The sequence below is a fragment of the Mustelus asterias genome, chromosome 12 (genome assembly GCF_964213995.1).
Source record: "Mustelus asterias chromosome 12, sMusAst1.hap1.1, whole genome shotgun sequence".
NCBI classification, from domain to species: domain Eukaryota; kingdom Metazoa; phylum Chordata; class Chondrichthyes; order Carcharhiniformes; family Triakidae; genus Mustelus; species Mustelus asterias.
Window position 1 is genome coordinate 56,194,577 of NC_135812.1, and position 16,752 is coordinate 56,211,328.

The window sequence follows — 16,752 nt, forward strand, 5'->3', positions numbered from 1 at the left end:
AAAACAACCTCAAGTCCCTCAGCCTTTCCTCAGGCGATCTTCCCACCATACCAGGCAACACCCTAGTAAATCTCCTCTGCACCCTTTCCAATGCTTCCACATCTTTCCTATAATGCGGCGACCAGAACTGTACGCAATACTCCAAGTACGGCCACACCAGAGTTTTGTACAGTTGCAGCATGACCTCCTGGCTCCGAAACTCAAACCCTCTACCAATAAAAGCTAACACACCGTACGCCTTCTTAACAACCCTATCAACCTGGGTGCCAACTTTCAGGGATCTGTGCACATGGACACCCACATCCCTCTGTTCATCCATACTACCAAGAATCTTACCATTAGCCCAGTACTATGTAATCCTGTTGCTCCTTCCAAAGTGAATCACCTCACACTTTTCCACATTAAACTCCATTTGCCACCTCTCAGCCCAGCTCTGCAGCTTATCTATGTCCCTCTGAAACCTGATGTGGAGATGCCGGCGTTGGACTGGGGTAAACACAGTAAGAGGTTTAACAACACCAGGTTAAAGTCCAACAGGTTTATTTGGTAGCAGTGGCTTTTGCTACCAAATAAACCTGTTGGACTTTAACCTGGTGTTGTTAAACTTCTTCCTCTGTAACCTGCCACTTCCCTCCGCACTGTCTACAACTCCACCGACTTTAGTGTCATCCGCAAATTTACTAATCCAACCTTCTACGCCCTCATCCAGGTCATTTATAACAATGACAAACAGCAGTGGCCCCAAAACAGATCCTTGCAGTACAACACTAGTAACTGAACTCCAGGATGAATGTTTCCCATCAACCACCACCCTCTGTTTTCCTTCAGCTCGCCAATTCCTGATCCAAATCACTAAATCACCCTCAATCCCATGTGTCCGTATTTTCTGCAAAAGCTTACCATGGGGAACCTTATCAAACGCTTTGCTGAAATCCATATACACTACATCAACCACTTTACCCTCATCCACCTCTTTGGTCACCTTCTCAAAGAACTCAATAAGGTTTGTGAGGCACGACCTACCCTTCACAAAACCGTGCTGAGTATCCCTAATCAAATTATTCCTTTCTAGGTGATTATAAATCCTATCTCTTATAATCCTTCCCAAAACTTTGCCCACAACAGAAGTAAGGCTCACCGATCTCTAATTACCAGGGTTGTCCCTACTCCCCTTCTTGAACAAGGGGACAACATTTGCTATCCCCCAGTCTTCTGACACTGTTCCTGTAGACAATGACGACACAAAGATCAAAGCCAAAAGCTCTGCAATCTCCTCTCCAGCCTCCCAGAGAATCCTAGGATAAATCCCATCCGGCCCTGGGGACTTATCTATTTTTACCCTTTCCAGAATTGCTAACACCTCCTCCTTATGAACATCAATCCCGTCCAGCCCAACAGCCTGCATCTCAGTACTCCCCTCGACAACACTGTCCCTCTCCTGTGTGAATACTGACGAAAAATATTCATTTAGTGCCTCTCCTATCTCTTCAAACTCCACGCACAACTTCCCACTACTGTCCTTGACTGACCCTAATCTTACCCTAGTCATTCTTTTACTCCTGACATACCTATAGAAAGCTTTAGGGTTTTCCTTGATCCTAACTGCCAAAGACTTCTCATGTCCCCTCCTGGCTCTTCTTAACTCTTTCTTTAGGTCCTTCCTGGCTAACTTGTAACTCTCAAGTGCCCTAACTGAGCCTTCAGGTCTCATCTTAACATAAGTCTCCTTCTTCCTCTTCACAAGAGATTCAACCTCCTTAGTAAACCACGGTTCCCTCACACGACTGCTTCCTCCTCGCTTGACAGGTACATATTTATCAAGGACGCGTAGTAGCTGTTCCTTGAACAAGTTCCACATTACAATTGTGCCCATCCTCTGTAGTTTCCTTCCCCAACCTATGCCACCTAAATCTCGCCTAATCGCATCATAATTTCCTTTCCCCCAGCTATAACTCTTGCCCTTTGGTATATACCTATCCCTTTCCATTGCTAAGGTAAATGTAATCGAATTGTGGTCACTATCACCAAAGTGCTCACTTACCTCCAAATCTAACACCTGGCCTGGTTCATTACCCAGTACCAAATCCAATGTGGCCTCACCTCTTGTTGGTCTATCTAAATACTGTGTCAGGAAGCCTTCCTGCACACATTGGACAAAAACTGACCCCTCTAAAGTACTCGAACTATAGCTTTTCCAGTCAATATTTGTAAAGTTAAAGTCCCCCATAACAACTACCCTGTTACTTTTGCTCCTATCCAGAATCATCTTTGCAATCTTTTCCTCTACATCTCTGGAACTTTTCGGAGATCCATCATTCTCTTGGAGGAGAATGATGGATCTGAACAAGGCGGATGGAAGTGATTAGAACTATTTGTGGAAGGCTAAATGCCAACATGGGCACTCAAAGAACAAAGAACAAAGAAAATTACAGCACAGGAACAGGCCCTTCGGCCCTCCAAGCCTGCACCGATCATGCTGCCTGACTTAACTAAAACCCCCTACGCTTCCGGGAACCATATCCCTCTATTCCCATCTCATTCATGTACCTGTCAAGACGCCCCTTAAAAGTCACTACCGTATCCGCTTCCACTACTTCCCCCGGCAACGAGTTCCAGGCACCCACTACTCTGTGTAAAACATCTGCCTCAAACATCTCTTTTAAAACTTGCCCCTCGCACCTTAAACCTATGCCCCCTAGTAATTGACTCTTCCACCCTGGGAAAAAGCTTCTGACTATCCACTCTGTCCATGCCTCTCGTAATCTTGTAGACTTCTATCAGGTTTCCCCTCAACCTCCGTCGCTCCAGTGAGAACAAATCAAGTTTCTCCAACCTCTCCTCATAGCTAATGCCCTCCATACCAGGCAACATCCTGGTAAATCTTTTCTGTACCCTCTCCAAAGCCTCCACATCATTCTGGTAGTGTGGCGACCAGAATTGAACACTATTCCAAGTGCGGCCTAACTAAGGTTCTAATAAAGCAGCAACATGACTTGCCAATTTTTAAACTCAATACCCCGGCCGATAAAGGCAAGCATGCCATATGCCTTCTTGACTACCTTCTCCACCTACATTGCCACTTTCAGTGACCTGTGTACCTGTACACCCAGATCCCTTTGCCTATCAATACTCCCAAGGGTTCTGCCATTTACTGTATATTTCCTATCTGTATTAGACCTTCCAAAATGCATTACCTCACATTTGTCCGGATTAAACTCCATCTGCCATCTCTCCGCCCAAGTCTCCAACTGATCTATATCCTGCTGTATCCTCTGATGGTCCTTATCACTATCCACAAATCCACCAACCTTTGTGTCGTCCGCAAACTTACTAATCAATCCAGTTACATTTTCCTCCAAATCATTTATATATTACAAACAGCAAAGGTCCCAGCACTGATCCCTGAGGAACACTTGTCACAGCCCTCCATTCAGAAATGCACCCTTCCACTGCTACCCTCTGTCTTCTTTGACCAAGCCAGTTTTGTAGCCACCTTGCCAGCTCACCTCTGATCCCACGTGACTTCACCTTCTGCACCAGTCTGCCATGAGGGACTTTGTCAAAGGCCTCACTGAAGTCCATGTAGACAACATCCACTGCCCTACCCTCATCAATCATCTTCGTCACTTCCTCGAAAAACTCGATCAAGTTCGTGAGACACGACCTCCCCTTCACAAAACCATGTTGCCTCTCACTAATACGTCCACTTATTTCCAAGTGGGAATAAATCCGCTCTCGAAGAATCCTCTCCAATAATTTCCCTACCACTGACGTAAGGCTCACCAGCCTGTAATTACCTGGATTATTCTTGCTACCCTTCTTAACCAAAGGAACAACATTGGCTATTCTCCAATCATCTGGGACCTCCCCTGAATTCCCACTCACCTGAGGAAGGGGCTTGGGGCTCCGCAAGCTTGTGTGGCTTTTGCTACCAAATAAACCTGTTGGACTTTAACCTGGTGTTGTTAAACTTCTTACTGTGTTTACCCCAGTCCAACGTCGGCATCTCCACATCATGACCTCCCCTGTAGCCAGTGAGGATACAAAGATTTCTCTCAAGGCCCCAGCAATTTCCTCTCTTGCCTCTCTCAGTATTCTGGCGTATATCCCATCAGGTCCTGGAGACTTGTCTACCTTAATGTTTCTCAAGAACCCCAAAACCTCCTCCTTTTTGATCTCAACATGACTCAAACTATCTACACTCCTTCCAGTGGCACCTGAGACTACTGGGATTTTGGACTTTCTGAGGTCCATGTGTGGGGAAGGGGTGTATCTACCACAGTTCCCCACTGTACCTGTACTATTGTATAGCAAATGCGGCCAGCTTCTTTACTGAACACCAGATCCTTCATGGACTGCTCGATTATCACAGACGCCACTTTCTCCAGGTCGACTGAGGCAGGTTCTGTGAAACAAGAATCACAGAAACATTTAACCCTCAGTCTGAACTGCTCCTCCCTTATAGAAACACTCCGACAATGCGGGATACACAACAGCTCTCCGAGCCTGGCTTGTCCCAGTCGGAGTCTCAGCGTGCAGAACAGGCTATTATCCCATATTTACCGCAGACCAACTTTAACGTCATACGTCACAGAACGGGACCGTTGTGCCAGCTGATAAGAAGCTATCTGATTATTCTCACGGCACAATGATCTTTTTCCACATCCCTGCAAATTCTGCCTCGATATCCCATTCCCTTTGGAAATTCCTACTGAATCTAGAGACATGGAGCTGAATTTTATCTGCCCTCTGGCTTGATAGGTGGGTGGGTGGATGCGGTAATACCATGGACACTGCCCACACATTAATTTTATGGGTGGTCTGTCAGCCCGTGGACCAATCGAGGCCCTTAAGTGGCCAATCATTGGCGATTTGGGCCTCTTTGTGCCACTGCTGCAATTTCCTTGTGAGCAGGGGCTGGCGTCAGGTGGCAAGCTCAATTAGATCAACCATTACATTTGAAACTCAAAGAAAGGCATGCCTTATCTATGCAAAGGATTTGATCATTTAACCCTTCAGCCCTGATATGTCTCCATCATTTCATTGCTGATTGTAATAACTGACTGGAGAAAACTTTTCCCTCTCTGCTTTTGTCAGGTTCCTGATCTCTTCCCCACCCATTCCCCCTCAGCAGAGTACACTGACTAGCATAGTTTCTTTTTATTCACTATTGGGACATGGGCGTCGCTGGCTGGCCAGCATTTATTGCCCATCCCTAATTGCCCTCAAGAAGGTGGTGGTGAGCTGCCTTCTTGAAACATTGCAAGAAGTCTCACAACACCAGGTTAAAGTCCAGCAGGTTTATTTGGTAGCGATGATGAGTGATCAGTATGAGTGATCAGATGAGTATCAGGTGAGTGATGAAGGGGCAACGCTCCGAAAGCTTGTGCCACCAAATAAACCTGTTGGACTTTAACCTGGTGTTGTGAGGCTACTTACTGTGCCCACCCCAGTCCAACACCGGCATCTCCACTTCTTGAAACACTGCAATTCATGTGGTGTAGGTACACCCACAGTGCTGTTAGGGAGAGGATTCCAGGATTTTCACCCAGTGACAATGAAGGAACAGCGATATATTTCCAAGTCAGGATGGTGAGTGGCTTGGAAGGGAACCTGCAGGTGATGGTGTTTCCAGGTATCTGCTGCCCTTGTCCAGATAGATGGTGAGTTCCTGCAGTGCATCTTGTAGATAGTACACACTGCTGCCACTGATTATGGGTGGTGGAGGGAGTGAATGTTTGTGGATGGGGTGCTAATCTGTGGGCTGTTTTGTCCTGGATGGTGTTGAACTTCTCAAGTGATGTTGGAGCTGCACCCGTCCAGAGCAATGATAGTCTCTCACTGGCAGCTCTCCATTCCATCAGGAATGGGGGAGGTTTGATTAGTTGGCGAGGAAAATGCCCTTCAGTGCAGGATGCTGGCCAGTGGTCAGTGTCAGTGTTCTGCGTCCTTGAGTCCCCACAGTCCCAGCACAGGAACTGAATCAGGGGAATCTGGTGGAGGTGGGGAGCCCAGTGGTTCTCAGCCGTTGGACCACACTTACTGATAAACAGACTGACAGACCCACTGAATAGCATAGAATCCCTACCGTGCAGAAGGAGGTCATTTGGCCCATTGAGTCTGCATCAGCCCTGTGAAAAAGCATCTTTCCCTGCCTCAGCCCTTTACCCTATCCCTATAACCCCATACATTTACCCTGCTAATCATAGAATCCCTACAGTGCAGGAGGCCATTTAGCCCATCAGGTCTGCACTGACTCTGAGAAAGACCACCTTATCCAGGCCCACTCCCCCCGCCCTATTCCCGTAACCCCGTGCATTTACCCCGCTAATTATAGAACCCCGATAGTGCAGAAGGAGGCCATTCGGCCCATCAACCAGACTTTCAAATGGACCTACCTCACACTAAGTTGATCTTTCTCTGTACCCTAGCTATGACTGTAACACTACATTCTGCACTCTCTCCTTTCCTTCTCAATGAATGGTATGCTTTGTCTGTATCGCGCACAAGAAACAATACTTTTCACTGTGTGTGACAATAATAAATCAAATCAAATCAAAGTCTGTACCGACTCTCTGACAGAGTATCTTATCCAGGCCCTATCCCCATAACCCCACACATTTACCATGGCCAATTCACCTAACCTGCACACCTTTGGACTGTGGGAGGAAACCGGAGCATCCGGAGGAAACCCACGCAGAAACGTGGGTTTGTGTGGGGAGGATGTGCAGACTCCACGCAGTGATCCAAGGCTGGAATCGAACCCGGGTTCCTGGCGCTGTGAGGCACCATGTTAACCTTCCAAACAGTCTCCAGGACCCTAACCCCAGTCCCCTGTACACAAGAGACGGTCTGAGTTGGCCAGCAGTGGCATAACGTCATGTGACCTGTAGTGACATAAGCAGAGGGGATCATGAGATTTTGGGACTCTTCCATCTTGGACCGCACATGAGCAACATCTCCTAAATAAAGCTGCATCGTGTCTGACCTTAACCCTTGGGTGTGGCACCTCAAGACTGTTCTTTTTGCCGAAATTCCCAGTCAATATTTACCACATGCCCATAGCCAGTCACCCTGCACAGTGCAGGAGACATCACCCTCTATGGAACTGAGCTCCAGGGAGCATGAAGATCCCATGTTAACTAATATGTACAATCTCAGAATGGTTATCGTGCAGGAGGAGGCCATTTGGCCCATCGTGTGTGCACCGGCTCTCCACACGAGCACCATGACAAGGTGCCATCCCCCTACCTTTTCCCCGTACCCTGCTCGTGACCACACACCTGACCAGTGGGTCCCCTGGGTTAGGGAGGAACAAACACTGGCCAGGAGAGGTGGGGCTCCATTGGGAATCTCTGCAGGAAAATGTTTATGTGGCTGTGGGTTCAGCTTGCAATACCTCCTCCAACAGTCCATCGACATCCCATTGGATAGGTTTCTGCTCACCATGTGGCCAACAGTGTGAGGTTCGTGAGGGCAGCTGAGACCCCGCACACACTTGGTCTGGGAGGAGAGAGAAACTAAATGCCAGAATTTTCCATGACTCTCAGAACTTCACACACTGACCTTTCAGGGCTGTTTTCAGCAGCTGCTGGGTATCTGCATCAAAGGACTGGATCTTGTAATCATCCTTGGCTGAACTTTCCATGGTTGGTTCTTTGGTCATTCACACAAACACTTCAGAGATAGACTAGAGAGAGCGAGGGGATGTCAGTCAGTGACAAACAGACAGGTGGAGAGAGGCAGACAGTCCAACAGGGGCCAACTGGACAAACTGAGAAACAATCATTCCTGCTCCTAGGGCAATGGTATCTCATGCTCAATAAATGGACATTAGTGTTGGATAGAGGACACATTCCAATTTAATAACCCACTGTCCCATCAAACGCTGATGTGGAGATGCCGGCTTTGGACTGGGGTAAACACAGTAAGAGTTTTAACAACACCAGGTTTTAACAACACCAGGACTTTAACCTGGTGTTGTTAAAACTCCTACCATCAAACACTCCCAGGACAGGTACAGCATGGGGTTAGATACAGAGTAAAACTCCCTCTACACTGTCCCCATCAATCACTCCCAGGACAGGCACAGCACGGGGTTAGATACAGAGTAAAGCTCTCTCTACACTGTCCCCATCAAACACTCCCAGGACAGGTACAGCACAGGGTTAGATACAGAGTAAAGGTCCCTCTACACTGTCCCCATTAAACACTCCCAGGACAGATACAGCACAGGCTTAGATACAGAGTAAAGCTCTCTACATTGTCCCCATCAACCATTCCCAGGACAAGTACAGCACAGAGTTAGATAGAGAGTATAGATACATGTGAGGTTCCTGTGCTCCCACCCTTGCTGTAAACTGCTTCACTGGGTTTGTGATTCCATTGATACCTACAGCCTGCTAATCGCTGAGTGACGCCTCCACTCTCCTGTGTCACCCTAAACAAGGGAGCCCAATAGAGACATCATAAGAACTAGGAGCAGGATTAGGCCGTTCAGCCCCTCGAGTCTGTTTCGCCATTTAATACAATCATGGCTGATCTCATCTTAGCCTCAATTCCACTTTCCTGCCCGCTCTCCATAACCCTTCAACCCATTACTAATTAAAAATCAGTCCACCCCACCGCTTCCTTAAATTTACTCAAAGTTTCATTTTGGGCGGTGAATTCCACAGACTCACAACTCTTTGAGAGAAGTAATTTCTTCTCATCTCTGTTTTAAATCTGCCACCCTTTATCCTAAAACTTTGACCTCTTGTTCTAGATTTCCCCACAAGAGGAAACATCCTCTCTACATCTACTTTGTGAATCCCCCTTATCATCTTTAAACCTCAATTAGATCTCCTTTCATTCTTCTAAACTTCAGGGGGTATCGGCCTAAACTGCCCAATCTCTCTTCATAAGTCAAACCCCTCATCACTGGGATCTATCTAGCATCATAAACAAGTCTCATACAAATCTTATCCAAATCCTGCGGCAGGGAGGGGACAAGGGAGAATGTGGAAATGAAACAGAATGTGACCAGGCTGGAGTTCGGCCTTCCCCCATCACAACTGATAATGCCACGCTGAAATGGGCAGTCTCTCCATCAGAGAAAAGAACATCCATATTCTGACCATTCCCACAAAGCAGCAGGACAATCAGGAGGTATCAAAATTAACAGCAGAGTCAGACCTGGAAACTGCTCCACTCTGGAAGGGAGATGATACAGGGAGAAGAAGCGAGAGATGATGACGGATACAGGGACACGGGTGGAGGCGGGGGGGGGGGTCAGAGCAAAGCACAGGCCAAAGGTCCAGCAGCATCCCTGCTGCACAGTTAACCATTGCAGCACCATTACACAGTCTAAAGGCAACAAATAAACTGCAGCTTGCTGAGTGCCGATAAGGAGCAGAGTCCAGGCAGAGTTTCCGGTGAGAGGCAGAATATGTCACTGAGTATGGTCAGGTCAGGGGGTGAAAGGTCAGCTCTCTCTCAGATCCTGCAGTCTGCTTATATTTCGAATTTGAAACTTCCTCCTGGTCTTTCTACTTCGTGTATTTGTTTTTGGAATTTGGAGATAAGTTTTAGTTTATTTATTAGTGTCACAAGTAGGCTTACATTAACACTGCAATGAAGTTACTGTTAAAATCCCTTAGTCGCCACACTCCGGCACCTGTTCAGTTACACTGAGGGAGAATTTAGCATGGTCGATGCACCTAACCAGCACGTCTTTTGGAGTGTGGGAGGAAACCGGAGCACCCGGAGGAAACACAGACACGGGGAGAATGTGCAAACTCCACAGAGACAGTGACCCAAGCCAGGAATCAAATCCGGGTCCCTGATGCTGTGAAGCAGTAGTGCTAACCACTGTGCCACCAACTGACAACCATCATGGTTGACTCGGCCAGCTTCCTCCCCCCCACCGCCCCCCACTCTTCAGCAGGCTGTGGTGATGGGCCGTCTTTGTGTAACGCTATTGGTCAGAGGGCTGCCACACTGATCTGGCCCTGGAAGCACACATCAGCCAGATTGGACAGGGATGGCAGATTTATCATCACCAAGCACATTCGTCGTCAATCCAAGAGCTTCATGGGCTCTTTTACCCCCTTTGTCCCGTCCTTTTCTACATCCTGACCCCTCCCCTTCAATCCTGTCCCAACAGCACAGCAATCCCTCTCACGGGAAGCCCAAACCTTGCCCAGCCCAGGGTTACCGTACTGCGTGTGTGGAAAATCGGTCTCCCGGATTTCCCTCCCTCTCTGACGGTCCGGTTCCTCACTGATCTGCACTGGACCAGGGAGCTCCCAGCACCAGTCCCCAGTCTGAAATCCCACCCACAACCCGCACAATGGCTCTGCCACAATGTGCCAAGTCAGCACCGGGCTGGCAGCAATGAGTGGGAATCACGAGGATCACTGTCTTTGTCTGCTGAATCCGGAGGCTTTTATTCATCAGTTCCTGTTCAATGGACCTGAACACCAATCAGTCACAGGCGTGTAGATTAGCAGCCAGTCAGGAAAATACTAAAAAGTGTCACGTCTCCATTTTTCCGCTCCTCTCTGACTTGTCCAGGGGGTGTGGGGCCCACACATTCTGACAACTTCCCAAATGCCTCAGCAAGTTGTCAATTTAGTGAGTGATGGAATCATTCTCACTTGCCTCTCAGGGTTTATTCATTCACAGAACGTGGTCTTAACTGGCTGGCCAGCATTTATTACCCATCCCTAATTACCCTCAAGGTGGTGGTAGTGAGCTGCCTTCTTGAACCACTGCACTCACCATCCTGACTTGGAAAAATACCACCGTCCCTTCAATGTCACTGGGTCCAAAATTGAAACTCCTGCCCTAACAGTACTGTGGGTGTACCTGCACCACATGGACTGTAGCAGCTCACCACCACATTCTCAAGGGCAATTAGGGATGTGTGCTAAATGCTGGCCAGCCAGCGAAACCCACATCCCATGAATGAATAAAAGAAATGTAACCTCGAGAGGCAATCGAGGGTCTGACCCCATTCTCAGCCTGGCGTTAGCTGTGGGTCAATTAGTAGTAAATTGGAGTCAGAAGGCCATGTGTCCCAAGGCCTGTCCAAAGGCTTCAGCACAATCCCCAAGCACCAATGCAGTACTGAGGGAGTGCTACACTGTCAGAGGTGCTAACATCTGTATGAAACAGTAAACCCAGGCCCGTCTCCCCCTCTCGGTGGAGCTTAAAGATCCATGGCACTATTTGGAGAAAAGCAGGGGAGTTTTCCATGGTGTTCTAACCAATACTTACCCTCAATCAACATGATAAAAGGACATATAATCTGCTCATAGTTGCATTGCTATTTATGTGAGTTTGCTGTGTAAGGATTGGCTGTCTACATTTCATTTGGATGTTCTGGGCTGTGAAAGGAGCTTTAGCCAGCTCCCATTCTCAGCCAGGCCTGCACAGACGGGAGACAGCAAAGGCAACGGGCTTTAACAACGTTCAGCAGGACTACTAAAGATACAAACTCCAGAACTCGCCACTCCTCTAGCCAAGCTCTTCCAATACAGCTACAGCATTGACAGAGACCTAACAACTGGAAAATTGCCCAGGTACCTCTTGTCCACAAAAAGCAGGTCAGTTACTCCCCCATCAGTCCAGCTTCAATTAGTAAAATGTTGGATAGTGTTGTCAGCAGCACTACCAAGCAGCACTTACTCACAATAACCTGTTCACTGATGTTCTGTTTGGGTTTTGCCAGGGTCACTCAACTCTTGACCTAGTTACAACCTTGGCTCAAACAGGGACAAAAAAACTGAACTCCAGAGGTGAGGTGAGAATGACAGCCCTTGATATCAAGCCCACATTTGACCGAATGTGGCATCAAAAACGTGCCAGCAAAATTGGAGTCAATGGGAATTGGGGGAAATCTCTCCACTGGTTAGGGCATATCTGGCACAAAGGAAGATGGACATCACTGAAGGAAGCTCCCAAGATAGTGTCCTAGGCCCAAACAACTTCAGCTGCTTCATCAATGACCTTCCCTCCATCACAAGGTCAGAAGCGGGGATGTTCGCTGATGATTGCACAATGTTTAGCACCATTCACAACTTCTCAGATACTGAAGCAGTTCAACTGCAGCAAGACCTGGACAATATCCAGGCTTGGGCTGACAAGTAGCAAATAACATTCACATCACGCAAGTGCCAGGCAATGACCATCTTCAACAGTAGAGGATCTAACCATCACCCTTGACATTCAATGGCATTACCATTGCCAAATCCCCCACTATCACCATCCTGGGGTTACCATTCACCAGAAACTGAACTGGACTAGCCATACGAATACTGTGGCTACCAGAACAAGTCAGAGGCTAGGAATCCTGCGGTGAGTAACTCACCCTCCTGACTCCCCAAAGCCTGTCCACCAAATACAAGGCACAAGTCGGGAGTGTGATGGAATACACCCCACTTGCCTGGATAAGTGCAGCTCCACCAACACACAAGAAGCTCAACACCATCTAGGACAAAGCAGCCCACTTGATTGACACATCTAGCACCTTCACAATGTGCTCCCTCCACCACCAGTGGACAGTGGCTGCAGTGTGTACAGTGCAGTGCATTGCAACAACTCACCAAGGTTCCTTAGACAGCAGCTTCAAAACCGTGGCCTCTACCATCTAGAAGTACAAGGGCAGCAGGTAGCTGGGAACATCATCACCACCTACAAGTTCCCCTCCAAGTCAGTCACCATCCGGACTTGGAAATATATCGCCATTCCTTCACTGTCGCTGGTCAAAATGCTGCAACTCCCTCCCTAACGGCACTGTGGGTTTACCACGGAGACATTGGCGTAGTGCTAATGTGACTGGACTAGTAACCCTGAGGCACAGGCTAACGTTCTGGGGACATGGTTTCAAATCCCAGCAAGGTGGAACATAAATTAATCAAATTGAAAGCTAGGCTCTGTAATGGTGACCATAAAACTATACCATTCAGCCCATTCAGTCTGCACCAACCCTCCAACAGAACATCCTACCCAGCCCCACCCCTTGCCCTATCCCCCATAACCCCACACATTTATCCAGCTAATCCCCCTAACCTACACATCTTGGGACATTAACGGGCAATTTATCATGGCCAATCCACCTAACTTTTTTTTATTACTCATTCATGGGACATGGGCATTGCTGGCTGGCCAGCATTTATTGCCTAACCCTAGTTGCCCTCGAAGGTGGTGGTGAGCTGCCTTCTTGAATCGCTGCAGTCCATGTTCTGTGGGTTGACCCACAATGCCGTTAGGAAATTCCAGGATTTTGACCGACTGACTGCGAAGCAATGGCGATATGTTTCCAAGTCAGGATGGTGAGTGGCTTGGAGGGGAACTTGCAGATGGTGGTGTTCCCATTTATCTGCTGCCCTTGTCCTTTTAGATGGAAGTGGTCGTGGGTTTGGAAGGTGCTGTCTAAGGATCTTTGGTGAATTGCTGCACATCTTTGGACCGTGGGAGGAAACTGGAGCACCTGTTGAAAACCCATGCAGACATGGGAAGACTCCACACAGACAGTGACCCAAGCTGGGAATTGAACCCGCTGTACCACCCTAAATGATTGTTGTAAAATCTCATCTAGTTCACTAATGTCCTTTTGGGAAGGAAATCGCCATCCTTACCTGGTCTGGCCTACATGTGTGACTCCAGAGCCACAGCAATGTGGTTGGTGTTTAACTGCCCTCTGGAATGGCCTATGAGGCTGAATGGAGTTTTAATATGCTGAAAGATCTTCAATCAAGCAAAACTGACTTGTTTGGTTGAAGCTGTTTTTTTCACTATGCTGGGATTTCTTGTGGCCAATGGCCTGGAATTTGTCAAAGGGCAGAAGGCGTCAGATTTTAACATCTTGTCCTTGGCAGAGAGAAACTCTATACAGACTCTTGGAGCCAGTGTTCCTTATCTGGGCATTGGAACGTAATCAATATGCACTTAAGGGGCTGAGGTATGATGAGGCCTGAAGTGACCAATGCCACTATTCTGCCTGTAGCTGATTGGCCTAATCGAATGATGCAATTGAGGTTTCTGATCAATTCATTGGCTGGATGACAGAGAATCTTCCAGAAACGAGTGGGGAATTGTGGAAAAAAAGACATGGAAGCCTTTGTTTGCCAGTGATAACTCGAAGAAACCAACCATTGCAAGAAGAAGTGTGCCCTGAAGGATGCTTCAGAGGAGAAGATAGATTCTACATCAAGGATATTTCTTGACCAAGGTTTTCCTAAACTCGGTCGTATCTATTTTCAGTCAAATAGTTAAAGTTGATGTTTAGTTAAAGTTGATGTTCAGTTAAAGTTGATGTTCAGTTTAAGAGTTAAAGTTCAGTTGAGAGTTGATGTTCAGTTTGTGTTAAAGTTCAGTAATAGAGTTAATGAGTTGCAAATGTTTATGTTTGAGTTGGCACTGGAAGTGTTAAATAAATAAATAATTGAATTACTGTCCTTGTTTGTCTTATTAAACTAGAATGCCCGGAAGGTGTTTAAATTAAAGCTCTCAGACCACTCAGTTGAAGGGCAGTTAGGGATGGGTAATAAATGTTGGCCTTACCGGCGGCGCATACATCCCATGAAATAATAATTTTTTTTAAACCTGCATGACATGGACTGCAGTGGTTCAAGATGGTGACTCACCACCACCTCGCCCCATGAGAGAGGCAATTGGTCTTCCCAACGGCCCCCACAATCCACTGAAGAATGTTTTTAAATGGGGGAAAGAGGAATCCTGGTTAATCTTTGCCTTCTCAATGCTGTAACACCTCGATGGTCATGTTGGCATTGATCAGCTAATTCCACTCTGGCTGCCCCCACTGACAGTTATCTTGTGAGTCACTGAGAAGACATGTCCCACTTTGGATTCCTCGTCTGTGCAGCTTCTGAACCGAGGCATTGCTCGCCACGTTCTCTCTCCGTCACAGAAAGGCAGCTGGAAAAATCCTCATTCCTGATCACAATCTGCTGTCACACTGTTGCTGCTGACTGCTCGGTGACCCTGCGGCAAATTAAGTGTGTCAGCACACTGGGTGCAGGCAGAATACAGTCTGGCAATGATGCCCCTTTAGTTGATTAACTAACCTAGATTGCCCACACTCATTCACAAAAGTGTCCGTCCTCAGTGAGGGAGTCCATATATCAACAGAGTAACACATATAAATGACTTCAGGAGAGAGAGAGCAAGAAACCAGGTAACAGAAGAGGGGGTAAAACTCAGAATCGTTCTTGGAGCCCCTGGATTTTAATGCAACAGCCCAGACAGTGCCACCGGTGAGGCAGTAAACTCTGTTGTTTGATAATCAATGAGAGTCTGAAATCTTGGATTAATTGTCCAACTACTCTGTTGGACAATTAGTTGGACAAGTCCCCGGGTCCGGATGGAATGCATCCCAGGGTATTGAAAGAAATGTCAGAGGTAATAGTGGATGCGTTAGTGATTATTTATCAAAACTCGTTGCATTCTGGGGTAGTGCCGGTTGATTGGAAAACGGCTAATGTTACGCCGCTGTTTAAAAAAGGAAGGAGACAAAAGGCGGGGAACTATAGGCCGGTCAGCTTAACGTCTGTAGTAGGGAAAATGCTGGAATCCATTATTAAAGAGGAGATAGCAGGGCATCTGGATAGAAATGGTTCGATCAATCAGACGCAGCATGGATTCATGAGGGGAAAGTCGTGCTTGACGAACATGTTGGATTTTTATGAAGATGTGACTAGGGCGGTTGATGGAGGAGAACCGGTGGATGCGGTGTTTTTGGGTTTCCAAAAGGCGTTTGATAAGGTGCCCCATAAAAGGCTGCTGAAGAAGATTAGGGCACACGGAGTTGGGGGTAGTGTGTTAAAGTGGATTGGGGACTGGCTATCCGACAGGAAGCAAAGAGTCGGAATAAATGGGTGTTTTTCCGGTTGGAGAAAGGTAACTAGTGGCGTGCCGCAGGGATCGGTACTCAGGCCGCAACTGTTTACCATTTATATAGATGATCTGGAGGAGGGGACGGAGCGTAGGGTAACGAAGTTTGCAGACGACACAAAGATAAGTGGAAAAGTGAATCGTGTGGAGGACGGAGAAGATCTGCAGAGAGATTTGGACAGGCTGAGTGAGTGGGCGAGGATATGGCAAATGGAGTATAACGTTGAGAAATGTGAGGTTATACACTTTGGAGGAAATAATAACAAATGGGATTATTATCTCAATGGAAACAAATTAAAACATGCTACCGTGCAAAGGGACCTGGGGGTCCTTGTGCATGAGACGCAAAAGCCCAGTCTGCAGGTACAACAGGTGATCAAGAAGGCAAATGGGATGTTGGCCTATATTGCGAAGGGGATAGAATATAAAAGCAGGGATGTCTTGATGCACCTGTACAGGGCATTGGTGAGGCCGCAGCTGGAATACTGTGTGCAGTATTGGTCCCCTTATATGAGGAAGGATATATTGGCATTGGAGGGAGTGCAGAGAAGGTTCACCAGGTTGATACCGGAGATGAGGGGTTTGGATTATGAGGAGAGGCTGAGGAGATTGGGTTTGTACTCGTTGGAGTTTAGAAGGATGAGGGGGGATCTTATGGAGACTTATAAGATAATGCGGGGGCTGGATAGGGTGGAGGCGGAGAGATTCTTTCCACTTAGTAAGGAAGATAAAACTAGAGGACACAGTCTCAAAATAAAGGGGGGTCGGTTTAAGACAGAGTTGAGGAGGAACTTCTTCTCCCAGAGGGTGGTGAATCTCTGGAATTCTCTGCCCACTGAGGTGGTGGAGGCTACC

At 47.4% G+C, this 16,752-nt stretch overlaps 1 protein-coding gene across 4 annotated transcripts in view; it reads right to left on the bottom strand.

Moving 5' to 3' along the window:
* Positions 1–16,752, bottom strand: part of mif4gdb (MIF4G domain containing b) — a 63,402-nt gene that overhangs the window by 10,896 nt on the left and 35,754 nt on the right. For all 4 annotated transcript variants that reach the window (XM_078225260.1, XM_078225257.1, XM_078225259.1 and 1 more), the window contains 2 exons: positions 7,567–7,690; positions 4,296–4,405 (listed from right to left, as the gene is read on the bottom strand). In XM_078225260.1, the coding sequence (XP_078081386.1) occupies positions 4,296–4,405; positions 7,567–7,666 (210 nt within the window). In that variant the 5' untranslated portion in view covers positions 7,667–7,690. The remainder of the gene's footprint in view (positions 1–4,295; positions 4,406–7,566; positions 7,691–16,752) is intronic.